Here is a 13211-nt window from a genome sequence, read left to right on the forward strand (position 1 = left end):
TAGAAGTACAATCCAGTGCATTGTTGCCAGGAAAATCATGGACTCCATGTATGCTCTTTAAGAGTGGCAAGAAGAGATACATGCTCACAGTTTGTCACAAGCCATGATGGCAACACAACTACAACAGCACATGAGCTTAAAACATTAATACTCATTATAAAACTAGACAGTGGCAGCATTATGCTGCAGAGATGCTTTTCTTCAGCCTAGATAGGAAAGCTTATTATAGCTGATAGGAAGATGGATGGAGCTAAATAAAAGGTAATCCTGAAAGAAAACTCGTTGGAGGCAGCAAGAGACTGGAATGGAGATTCAGCTTGCAAGTGGCCAACAAGAGCTACAAATAAATAGTTTAGATAATTTGTTGAAATGGCCCAGTTGAAGTCCAGACTTAAGCAAAATTAGGAATCTGTGAATTGATTCTCACAGACCCTCTTCATCCAATCTGATTTCAGATTTCAGTCTGCAGATGCACGGTGCTGACAGAGACATAACCTCTGTCAACACAGAGGTTATGTCTCTGTGCAGCTGCCAGTGGTGTTTCTCCGAAGTATTGTCTAAACGGTTCTGAGTACAAATGCATTTCACACTTTTCTGATTCTTCTTTGAGTAAAACTTTACCTGCACTTTGCCTATTGCAGGTATTAGAATTTTGTGTTTTGTCAGCCTCGAGAAAGGAAAAGAAGATAATTGATGCCGTTGTTTTTTTACTTATTCTAATTTGGGTGCACAGGTATTAATTCTACATAGTGTTCTATCACAGAAAGTCTGTTTTGCCTGAAGCACTGAACAAAAAACTTGTTTCAACGTCTCAGATCTTACACTGCCAAAGGGTTCAGTTATTTTCCATTTGACTGCACCACAAACAATGAATGAATAGATGCTTGAAATTCACACATATCAGTGTTTGGCCTTATTTTTTTTTAAATCCCTTTGTGATTATTTTTTGTCATACTTCTTACTGAAAAAAAAATCTCACAAGAATGGTGTTGCCCAGAATGGGCTCAGTTCTCATTTCTTTGAAGTGTTTTGGCTTGGCATTGTGTCATTTATGCTGCTGCTCAATTTGGAGTTAATCTTTAGAACTAATTAAGTCAATCACACAAAGCTTTTTCTCTTGGTATCAGTTTAGTTTAGTTTTTTTTTTCCCAAATGCCATTTCATAGTTAATGAAGGAAAAACATAAACATTCAATAAAAGATTTAAGAATCACACAGGGAGGGAAGGAAAGGAGAAATAAACACATAAAGAGAGACAATTGTTATTTTTGTTGTATTTTGGGATAATTATGTAAATAATATATATATATATATATATTGACAATGACAAACACATAAAGTGTAAAAAATGTAATATAGTTGTCCAAAAAATATGTTTGGCTGTTTTGTTTTATTTAAATTTGTGCCAAGTTGTTATACTCTGACTTTGAGCCATAAATTTTCTTCATGCAAAATGAGGGAAGTTTAACACTTGGAGCAATCACTAAGGCTAAACTCCTTTAGGGCTTACCCAGCAGGAGTGTAGCTGCTTAACTGTGACTGAAACCTAACACTGACCACCACCTACATGATAAAACATGGTGGTGGCAGCATCATGGTGTGAGGATGCTTTAATTTGGCAGGGACAGGATGTTGACGAGTTGGCAGAGTTTTTCTTCCCATTAACACAAAGACCGGACATAGACAGGGCTAAATTGGAATTGTTTAGATCAAATCACATTCCTGTGTTAGAGTGTCAAAGTCACTTCTATTTTGCGGAGCAATAAAAAAATTAGATTTATGTGGAGGAGGTTTTTTTTTAAACACAAAGTGGAAAAGGCATAGCATAAACACTCTTTGTAATGTTTTTGTCCACAAAAGAAATCCTAATTGGTCATTTTGTTTCATTAATATCTTTTTAAGGGATGGTTTTCCACTCTAAATAAACTCTGAGGCTGTGGCTATGTGCCATGAATTTTCCTCCGCAAAATGAGGCAGGTTTTGCAGTCGCACCAATCACTCAAGCTAAAATCCTTGAGGGGGCTGCCAAGTAGAATTTAGCAGGAGGATAGCGACACCAAAGAGACCACAAGTACCTCGGATACATAAATGCAAGTTAATAGATGAATTTGTAAAATGCTTAAACATGGAAAAAGCTCTGCTGAGTTGTATCTCACCCGAGGGACTTTAGGAGAGACGGTATAAACGGGGCTGAGTGCTGGGAAGACTGGCATTAACTGGAAAGGCGCTCTTTCCTCTCATCAAATAGAGATGCCTGACCCAGTTAAATTTGCGGGTCTAGCGTTAATATAACACACACAGACATGCACGCACAGATATGAGGCATTCATGCAGATGAATCAAAAATTTTGATTTACGTTTGCTTTTCAAATATGTCTAGTTTTCTTTTTTTTTTCTCCCTCTCCTCACTTCTAAATCTGCTGGTGCATTAAATCCCACTTGCAACAAAATATATTTTTTAATTAATTTGCTATTTTAGATTCCCCTAGCAAGGCTTAAGATCATTAAAGAAAAAGAGGAAAGCAGTGCAATGTAGAGAATGACAGAATGGGGATATGGTGCAGAGGTGGTTGGCGTAAGGGGGTTTGAAAGGCGGTGAATGCCAGCTGTCCAGATGCCTGTCTCCCATCTGTTTGAACCCCAACATCTATCTGGCACCACTTCCACAGCTTACCACACACACATGCATACAAGTACACATAAACAGACGTGCTGTCACTCGCATCCACGCTGAAACAAAAACAGCATTGCCTCTCACATTAGCCTTGTGTGGGGGCTGAAGGATTGGGCGCAGAAACCGCAGTTTTTGGAAACTTCTAATGCTGGTGTGTGTTTACTTTCGTCCCTGTCACAATCACTCATATGGTTAACTGTCCTACGTTATGCGTATCCAAACTTCCCTATTTACTTTTGAAGTAGCTCCTAGGGGCTATTTTAAAACAATTCTTAGCTTTGAGCTTGAAGTAAACTCGGCATGCTGAGATAGGCTTTCTGAAACAAGGCACAGTTCCCCTCAGACAGTCAAGTCAGAAGGAAATCTTTCAGATCCATGCAGCTGGTATAAGATTTATTCAAATTTCAAATTGCCCCTTAAGTAAAGGGACCCTATTTATGAAGTTGATACATGGAATTGTCTGTGATAGCTGACTTACAATGTTATATTAGTGATTATGGTTGCTACCATCACAGTCTCTGTGTTTATACTTTTGAGAGTGGACAACCTTACCGTAACATTTTCAAGAGGCTCCCGACATTTCTAAACGCAGCGTTCAAAATGGAGGTTGAAACCAGAAATAGAAGAAACAAAGCAACCTTCATGTATTCCATTGACTCTTCCTGTTATCTACTGAAAACCTCACTCATTCTCTCTCACATCCTGAATAAACTGTAGACATGCTTTGCATGTTGTAGAAAATACAACTTCCTTTCTAAATAGGTCCTCTCTGATGTCATTTTTAAACTTTGAGTTTTCAGACCAGATATTGTTGTTTTGACTATGATTTCTTGCACCAATTGAGTTTTTGTGGTGCATCTCCACAGATTATTTGATGTAAAATGTTAGGTTGTGCCAAACTAGACATTCTAATGATTGCTCTGTCACTTATATGGCTGGAGCAGAGGCAAAAAATGGTTTGATGAAATGCACACAGAATGGAGGGAAAAGGCTAAGATTATAACACAGAGATAAAATTGTACTTGCTTTATTAAGAGATTTTTCATAAATTAAGTTTCAGTAACAGTGCCAACTGGTAACACGAATATAAGTACAATTTAGTACAATACTAAATTACTATAAACACAAATTTTAAAAATATGTAGTTATGAGTAGGTGTACATTTATCCTTTTCTGCTTTTAAATGGGAATCTTAACATATTTACAAGATGTTAAGCTTGATAAGATTAGTCTACTTCACCAGTTAAAGTCACTTTCTGACTTTAATGGCACTTCAATAGACAGAATTTCCTTTGCTGAGAAATATTAAGGTATTTTAATATGGAATCTCATGCCACAAAATCTTAATACAGTGCTGGTAAAGAGTAGTGAATCAGTGTATAGAGTATTGCAAGAGAGGATGGTCCGGGAGATAATTCAACAGATGGAAAGAGTGTGTTCATGTACAGAGGTGAACAGAGAATTGACTGAGTGGAGCCGAGACATCTGGAGAAAGAGTTCTGCTGTCCTCATGGAGCAAATCCCTCCATAACTATTGCTGCTCAGAATGACAACCTGTCATTATTAACCCACCACACGTTGATGTTTTTATATATGCTGGCTTTGCTACAGTTTTTTATTATCAAGGTGTTGTTGATGTCTCAGGAGTTATGCAGTTTTCTAAGATTATTTTTGCAGATAAGCTTGAGGTTTGACAACTCTCTTGACGTCTACGCATTAGAAATCCCTGAGTTGTTTGAAGTTGGAAACCAATTCTTTGAAATGCAGCTTTCAGATGGTTTGATAATCATTTGTGGGTTGAAGCTTGGTTTAGACAAAACATCTGTGAACAGGTTCTTGCCTGTAAAAGTTTCACTGTCAAATGCATTTTCAGATATGAAGGGTTTTGCACTCTTTCATGTGGATATGAACGTGGATAGCAAAATGATAAATCTGTTGGTGAAACAGATTCAGTTTTCATTGTGCTTGTCTGAAGATCAGCTTTGTTTTGCTTCGTTATCTCTTTTAGTATGTCTTGCCAGTGGAAGCTTTTTCAGAATTTCTGAGGTTAAAAAATCTGCCCTCCAAACTACCCCTAAGGCTACTTAAGATTTTTCTGTCCTTGTCTTAATTTAAGCAATAACAAATGTCAAAAACAGTTTTTTTAGCCAACATGTCCCATCCAAACCTAGTTTAAGTCATACATATGTCAGTAGCAGATTCTCATGGTATGACATCCTTGAGTAAAATTACTGGGGGTGCACTGACCAGATGATTTATTGATGCCAATTTTCTTAATTTTAGGAGAACTCTGAATGGTTGACTGATCTTATCTACCTTAGCAACTTGCTTCGTCTTCAGTACTTTACTTCTCCTGAGTTTGAGGTTCTATAATCAGTAAAACCCTCCTTTTCTTGTTGACAGCCTGCTTATAATCTGCATGTCTGGCTGGCTTACATCACTCCGTTACAAAGCTTAAGAAGTCTCCATCATATTTAAGTCATTTTGTGTGGCAGCATTCTGTTTACCAAATAGAAAAAAGAAATTCTGACAGAGATATTCCTCTGAGGATAACAAGTGGGTAACCATCAGAAACAGACCATGCTAAAGCTTGTGTTTGCCTTTGAGCTTCCTATCAGTGCTACACTAAATCTAACAACATGCCTCACTTGGTCAAAATCTAAAAACTGGGTACATCAGAGCTTGTTTAAAACAGCTTGTATTAAAAAGACAGTCATAAAAAAGATTTTGTAAAACAATAAAACGAGAACATTTTCAATGTTCTCATAAACACTTCCTTAGAATGAGTAAACAGTAAAATCATCAATATATAGACGACTCAAACCTGGAGTGAATTATTGTACTTTTATAACAGACACTTCAAAATCCAGTTCAGGATTTATAAAATCTGTGCTCTTTTGTGTAAACCCTGACCCTAAACAAATAAATCCAACACATTTATGTTTCACAAAAACAATTCACAAAGAGATTGCCAAAATCTCATTGCTCTCTTGAACCTAATTTTGTGGCCTGAACAGATCGCCACACTCTAAATACTTACATTTTTTCAGTGCCAATATTATCTTCTCTATGTCTATTCACAGAAAATTTGCCTGACTGGATAAGCAATACTCCACCTTTGAGTTTACTTGCTGCAAAAAAAGAGGAGATTACAAATAGTTTTTTTTGCTAAGATTGACAGTGCTACACACAGAAAAACACAGCATTGTGTTGAAAAGTCAGATATAGGAGTAAGATTGTAAGTAAGAGTAAGATTGTCACAGTTTAAACTAAAAACATGCAAAAGCAGCTGTTATGTGTCCCGCTAAGACGCCACAAATATCTATGGTGCGACTCTGCTGTTTTTTGTTAAAGATCTTAGTTGGCAGAATACAAATGAGATGTTTAAACTAATATATTGCACACTTGGTCACACCCCTCCACTCACTCTCACACATGCCAACACACGTTAATAATACATTTTGACCGAGCGCACTGGGGAATGTCTATTGAGTTACAATGCAAAGTGCTTAGCTACAAACTTAATTTAATTCTTAAGTCTTTGTAGCCTCACATTTGGCTCCGTGAGTGCACGTCCGCAAGACATAGAGGATGTCTTAGGGAAGGAGACAGGGATCAGATTAGGGGATTGTGCACATCTGTCACCGTGCAGCCCATCTTCCACCATTAGATTAAAGCTAATGAAGACACTCCCTGCATGTGTCTGTGTATTTGTTAGTTTGGAAGACTCACTCTCAAGAGGAGAGGTGGTGAGAAGAAGGAGAGAGCGTAAGTGCCTGGAACCGGCTCTTTGCTCTGACTCCAGCTGCTCAGGTATCATAAATCAGGAAGGGTTCCTGGGGATCGATTAAAAGCAGCATGACAAAGATTTGTAGTTTGGGTTCGGCTCATGGCATAGGAGAAAGACCCAGATGACTGAATTTTGAAAAGAAAAGTATGGGCTTTATTTATAAACAACAACCAGACATACATATATAGATATATATGTATGTGCGTGTGTGTGTGTGGGAACAAGCAGCGAGAGGTGCCACAACAGCAAGAAGACGAAGTTGTAGAGTGCAAAAGAACAAGCAAGGGTATAGAGTCATAGAGGGAGAGGGAGCGATCTTTCTTCCATGCTGCTTCAGCCTTCCTTTCAAATTAGTACAACCCTGTCTCCTGAGAATGTGACATTTTCACGGAGCAAGCGAGGGAGAGACGGAGGTTCAGAGGAGGGTGGAAGGTGTGGAAGACAAATGCGGGAATTGGGGTGGGGGAGTAGGGGCAGAGGAGGGGGCGCAGCAGAGAGGAGACAGCAGGTTCTCAGAGAGATGAGGAAGAAGAAGAGTGAGGGGAAGGCAGTGGCACAGAGGTGACGGCAGGGTTCAGGGTTTCACTTGGTAGCGTTAGGGACGGATGGAGGAAATGATGAAAAGGAAAGGAATATGTGTGTGTGTATGTGTAAGTCTATGGGTGTGCATGGGTGGGTGGAGTAGTTATTAGTCTACCCTCCAGAGGCTACTAATGCACTGACCTTCATTAACTTGCATTAGTGTCGTTGTGTGGGGGTGTGCGTGAGTGTGCGAGCACAGTGCACAACTTGCTTTAGTTAACACTCATTACGGAGTCTTTGTTTAAAGGCCAGCAAACTAATGAAGTCATTAAATAAGTGAGGAACATCCTGATGCAAGTATTGAAACCAGAAACTGGAGGAGCGCTAAGGACAGAGAGGAAGAAACACCGGAGGAGTTGTGGGCGTATAACAGACCTGACTAAAGAAAGATGTCGCAACAGCCTGTCGTTGACAGTCGCTGTTGTCAGGCCATAGGGTAAGCGCTGATGAGAACACATCGTGATAGTCCTCAAAGGAACCCGAGTTCACTTAAATAGACAACAGTGAGACATAACATCTAAATCACACCGTGTTTTATCTTCGCTGCTGGCAGGGAGAAGAGAGCCTAATACACTGTTATGTACTTTGTACTGTTTAAAATGCTTGAATTGGTTTTTGTGTAACGTCATTACTCATTCCAGTCTCTAAATATCTGTCTGTCTCTCTGTTTATTTATATCTAATTTAATCTCATGCGATCTCTCTGCAGGCTTTGCTGGAGACCCAGAAGCAGCTGCGTTCCTATATCTCCAATTTTACTTTTAATCTGGGCTTTTCTGGAAAGTTTTACCATACAGGTGGGTTTCTGTTTGTGCAGGCAACATTTTCTGCATGTAGACCAAAAGATGCAATTTTGGTCTCATCTGAGCAGAGCACCTTCTTCCACCTTTTTGCTTTTGTCAAATTCACGGCTCATGACAAATTTAAAACAAAAGATCTTTCAACTTTCTTTCAATAATGCATTTATGCAGCATTTATGTAATTATGCTTATGAGGTCATGACATAATGTGGTGCATTAACTACTGTAGTGACAAAGAATGAACTTTTGTTTTTATTTAGATGTAAAGTTCTGCAGCAAGAGCAAGAATGTACAGAACAAACTAGACCAGAAAAGAAGAAAGTGAACTTAGATATTTTTTCTATCTTGTTTTACGTTTATCTATACAGGAAAATCCCACAGAGAAATGAAGTCTCATTTTCAAGACCAACCTATTCATAAACTTTAGTTTTATGACATCTATTATAGCAGACTTTTCAAAGTTTGATGACACTCTGCACTTAATTAGCAAGAATTTATAATGTGTAGCATTTCCCAAACTTCCTTGTTTTGGAACAGGCTTCATTCTGTGTCCTTCTGTCCTTGAGAATGTGTGTGTCTGTGTTTCATGCGTGCAGGCACAGTGGAGGAGGATGAAGGAGATGATCTACTACTGAAGTATGTAGATGAGTTCTGGTGGTTCCCCCACATGTGGAGCCACATGCAGCCTCACCTCTTCCACAATGAGTCCTCTCTGTTGGAGCAGATGGTCCTCAACAAGGAGTTTGCTCTGGTGAGATGGATGGAAAAGCAAAAACATTTCTTGCTGCTTTTTTGGCTTGTGGTTGTTTTCTCTCATGTGTCCTCTTAATCATGCCTTCCCTCATGACTTAGTTTTTTGGCGTCTGTCACTTTTATTATTATTTTCTTTAAAAATAACAGACATTACATCTTCTCTCTTACGTCTATTGCTATATAAGATGTAATGTCTGCAACAAAAATACTCATTATCAGAACACAGCCGAGGATATAACTTTTAAATGTACTGCAATCCGATTACTTCTCAATTATGGCCTCTTTAAAGGATGTATTATAACTGCATGCAAGGGAAAAATGAAAATGTGCAAATTACATTTTAATAGGTTATTTTATCAAAGTGTTAGATTTATTTCAATAGTGAATATGTACTTAAGTTAATTTGCAGCACCTTCTGCCATTTTGTCCCATTACATTCTCATACAGTGGGAAAAAGATTCACCTGTACAGTAAGTAGATTCATTAATTTCCTTTAGTTTGACTGAGATAACAGATCTCTCTTCCAAGAAAGAGCTGACCAAGATAACAGCAACACATTTTAATTGCAAAGCTCACACAGCAGAATAGTAAACAATGCATTAAAAGATACCAAAATGACTTGCACAGTGAGGGTTTTCATCTGGGCTTTAAATTCATTGAAAGATGATACATTTTGCAGATATGGGCCAGGTTGAAGATTGTTCCAGCTACCAGGAGCTAAAAAAAGGCTAAATCTTTTTTTATCGACTGAAAAGTGGATCCACTTTTTCAAAACTACCTAATGGTTGTGATGTGCTTCTTGCGATAACAAAAGGAACGCTTAACCAAGGCTGGACGATATAGGACCTCTATCGGTGTATATTCAGTTGTATATAAAAAGTTTTTAAACTTGAAGACAGAACGGGGACCAAAGCCTCCAAGAGTTCTTGCTTCAACAGTGTTTGAACGGAGCTTCCTTTTTTCCCTGCCCAAGCAGACTCCAGAGCTATCTCAACCCTGCTCCTACTTGAACACTACTACAGTAGTCAACGTAGAGCTTTATTTTTCTCAGGTTTTTTGTTAAAAGCACAAGAAAATTTCCAGCACAAGAGCACATAAGAGCACAATAATCATCAGTGCTGATAGTTATTGATTTGTTTTTTGTTTTAAATATCTGAAAAACTGCCAAACTGGTATTGTGACGTTTCCTCTTTTATCTGCAGTTTTCACTCGAGCTGTTGTTTATTTTTAAACATGAGTTTCTCAACAGATTGAGTAACTTGATTATCAACCACCAGCCTCGTTTATTACACTTTAGGTTAAGCAGCTAAAGTGTTTCTTCTACCTCTGTTGTTCTGTATTGGAGTTCAGTGAATGTTCTATACATTTAATATTGAGTATTCTATCAGATGTATTATATTGATATTGATCTCGTGTCTATTGCGATATTGTTATTGATTTATCGTCCAGACCTAGTTTTACCCAAAATGACTTTCATGATGAACATGTACCTGTGACTTAGGCAGCGAGGATGTAGCGATATGACCAGTTTTATTAATTCAGAGCAGACAGAGAAACATATTTAGTTCAAATCTCGTAGCCCTGTGAATTAAACTTTAAACATGTAACGACAAAAAGCATACATATGTATATAGTATAAGTCTTCATAGTGAGTAACAGGCAAAAGAGTAGATTCTACTATATTCATTTTCACATGGATAGAAAAGCAATTGTGATAAATTGTTGCAGAAGGCGTTTTCAGTTGTATATAATAAGTTTTTAAACTTGAAGATAGATGTGTCCTATAATTCTTCATATTTGTTTACTTTGCTTTGTCTGATAAGAGCATATGTTTTAGTAAGGGTTATTTTTATGACCATATTGAGCTGCTTTCTCACACATGCAGGTTCATTCATCCTACTGAAGGTGAGCCCAAACATGAAGTGTGATTACTATACTCTTTTATACACATGCGCATACACGCATTCACATTTCCTCTGACCGCTGATGCTTAGCCCTGACAATGTGCGTAGGTGTATGTCAGAGCAAAGGACAACACTATCAGTCTTCGGAATCCAGCCTGCAAGCTCACACACACATGCTCACCCCAACTGTATTTTTTCTAATTTCCAACCCGAAGGCCAATACAATAACAAACTCAATTCAACACGAACCGTGTGCTTTTCCTACAAGGTCATACTGTTGGGCCTTGTGTGTTTATGTGATACAAAGAGCTGTAAGTGTGCCATAATTTTCTGAGTTTATTTATATAACCTTCCTGTGTGACTCTTTGCATGTGCCCCCTACCTTCTCCTGTCTTCCTCAGGAGCACAACATCCCAGTTGACATGGGCTACGCTGTGGCCCCTCACCACTCCGGCGTTTACCCGGTGCATCTGCAGCTGTACGAGGCTTGGAGGCGGGTGTGGAACATACGGGTCACAAGCACCGAGGAGTACCCTCACCTAAAACCCGCCCGCTACCGCAGGGGCTTCATCCACAACAACATAATGGTGAGAGTGAGCACAAAGATTGTTAATCGTATTAAGCGAATAATTAATTAAACAGTTCAGAGGTGCATTTACTGTAACTGCATGTAGAAACATGCTTATCCACACAATCAATTACATTTATGAAGGCACTTTGTTCCAGTGACATGAAAAACTGTTGCTTCTTGCCAATCTAATCACTTTTTCTGCTTTGTCCGTTCTAAGGCCAGCAATAATATATTTTTTAATCTTTATCTGTGTACAGTTTTGCTTCATAAAATACTGTATGTGGCATGGTTCAAGCAAAACATGCATTTTATGCCTGAATGTGATAAGTGAGACTTATTTATTCAGTGTCTTGCAGGATTCATGCCCTTTCAACTTTTTTATGTTTTCTGAGTTTAAAATCACAGATTTCAATATAGTTTATGTGATAGCCCAACAAAAATCTAGTATATTATTGTAAAGTAATAAAATCTTTTTTTTTTTCAAATACAAATCTAAAATTGGGCCATTTTAGCATGTGAATATGCTTTGATCAAAGCCACGCCAGGGCAGCTCTGGCTACATGTTCAGTGACATTGTGCTGCTAATAGTTCAACTTCTGCCTTGTTCTTAAGTCTTTTACAAATTTTGACCTCTGGCTTCAAAACATTCCCAGAGCTTAAATTTCCCCAAAAAATGTATTCTTAATTTTTTTGTGTTTGTTTTTCCTGGGATCAAAACCTGGGCAGTTTATTTAGATCATGCTGGTCTGTTAGCAGCTCCTTCCTCCTATCAGGAGTGCTACTGCAGTCTGGAGACAAACTTCATACTTTCAGGGCAGAGTCCAAAATGTGACTAAAAAACAGTGAAACCAGACTTATTCAGTATTAATATTGGATTGTTTCATACCAATTGTGGTTTAAAAGGCATGGACTATGACTCCAAAGTGTTTGAAAATGTGATGGTAGAATGGATTTTAAATCAAGTGTGCTGATCCCATCCCTCATAAAGAAAGAAAAAAGCAGAGCTGTGATTAGTATTTGACCATCTAAAGAAATCCTCTATAACAGTTTCATTGCAACCAATTTGTACAGCTGAATTAAAATAATCCACAGTAATAATCCACAGATATCTAATAATTTAAATCATCAAGATTTGTTTCTCAGTAACAGTAACCATAAACACATGCATCACCAGAAGGTCTTGTCCTCTTAAGCTTAAAACGGATAAATAATTAATGCTCCTGGACAGTTGGTTTAACTGTATCTCAGAGTATTAACACTGAAATAAACATTTACATATTTATCAGTAAAAATCTCTTTAAAGTCTTTGATGAGATTGTTAATCTCTCTCTGTCAGTGAAGACGCTGAAACTGAAAGCTTCTGGTTCCTTTAGCTGAATATTTGTACCAAGATAGGCAGATTTTATCAAGATATTTCAAAGCAAACTCTGCATTGCAACATTTTTACTCACTTTTTTATGATTTAGTTCTGGTTTCTGCCTCGGACATGGAGAGAGGATAATAATTATATTAAAAAACTGCAGCGGTTCCTAAAAACCTCCTGCATTGGAAATACACTTTAGCGTATCTTCTTTTAAAATGAACCAGTTTAATTTTACGTATATTCCCATTAATTTTAACCAACTTCGCTGTCACTGATAAAGAAATACAACATAATGCTGCCACTGTCACGTTTCACCATAGATATGATGTATCCAGGGTGATGTGCAGCGTTAGTTTTTCGACTACAGAAAGTGTTCTGTAAAGAGGCTGCGAAGCTGACAGTTTTCTCATCTGACCAGAGCACTTTCCTGCAAATACTTGCTTTGTGGGTTTTAATATGACAATGTATGAAAAGGTTAAATAAGTAGAATACTTTTGCAAGACACTGTAAATACTCATATCAAGCTACTCCTAGTATAATATAAATGCAGACATGGAGAGGAGAAAGTGTTCTCACCCAGCCTAGGTTAACATTAGAGAGAAAATCCAGACTAATATTGAAACAATGAATAATACATTTTTAAAGCAGATAAATTAAAGTAGGGTCTGTTTTGACAGCTTGTAGTGCTTCTCTGTGTTATTTCTCTTTTTGTAGGAGTGTTTACTTTCTGTCTTTCTGTTGAAACAGGTGTTGAAACTAAACGTAAATTGTGTGTT

At 37.8% G+C, this 13211-nt stretch overlaps 1 protein-coding gene across 2 annotated transcripts in view; it reads left to right on the forward strand.

Moving 5' to 3' along the window:
• Positions 1–13211, forward strand: part of ndst3 (N-deacetylase/N-sulfotransferase (heparan glucosaminyl) 3) — a 58566-nt gene that overhangs the window by 9752 nt on the left and 35603 nt on the right. For both annotated transcript variants that reach the window (XM_028018565.1, XM_028018564.1), the window contains exons 3-5: positions 7754–7841; positions 8441–8595; positions 10903–11088. In XM_028018565.1, coding sequence (XP_027874366.1) covers positions 7754–7841; positions 8441–8595; positions 10903–11088 — 429 coding nt within the window. The remainder of the gene's footprint in view (positions 1–7753; positions 7842–8440; positions 8596–10902; positions 11089–13211) is intronic.

The sequence above is a fragment of the Xiphophorus couchianus genome, chromosome 5 (genome assembly GCF_001444195.1).
Source record: "Xiphophorus couchianus chromosome 5, X_couchianus-1.0, whole genome shotgun sequence".
Lineage (NCBI taxonomy): Eukaryota > Metazoa > Chordata > Actinopteri > Cyprinodontiformes > Poeciliidae > Xiphophorus > Xiphophorus couchianus.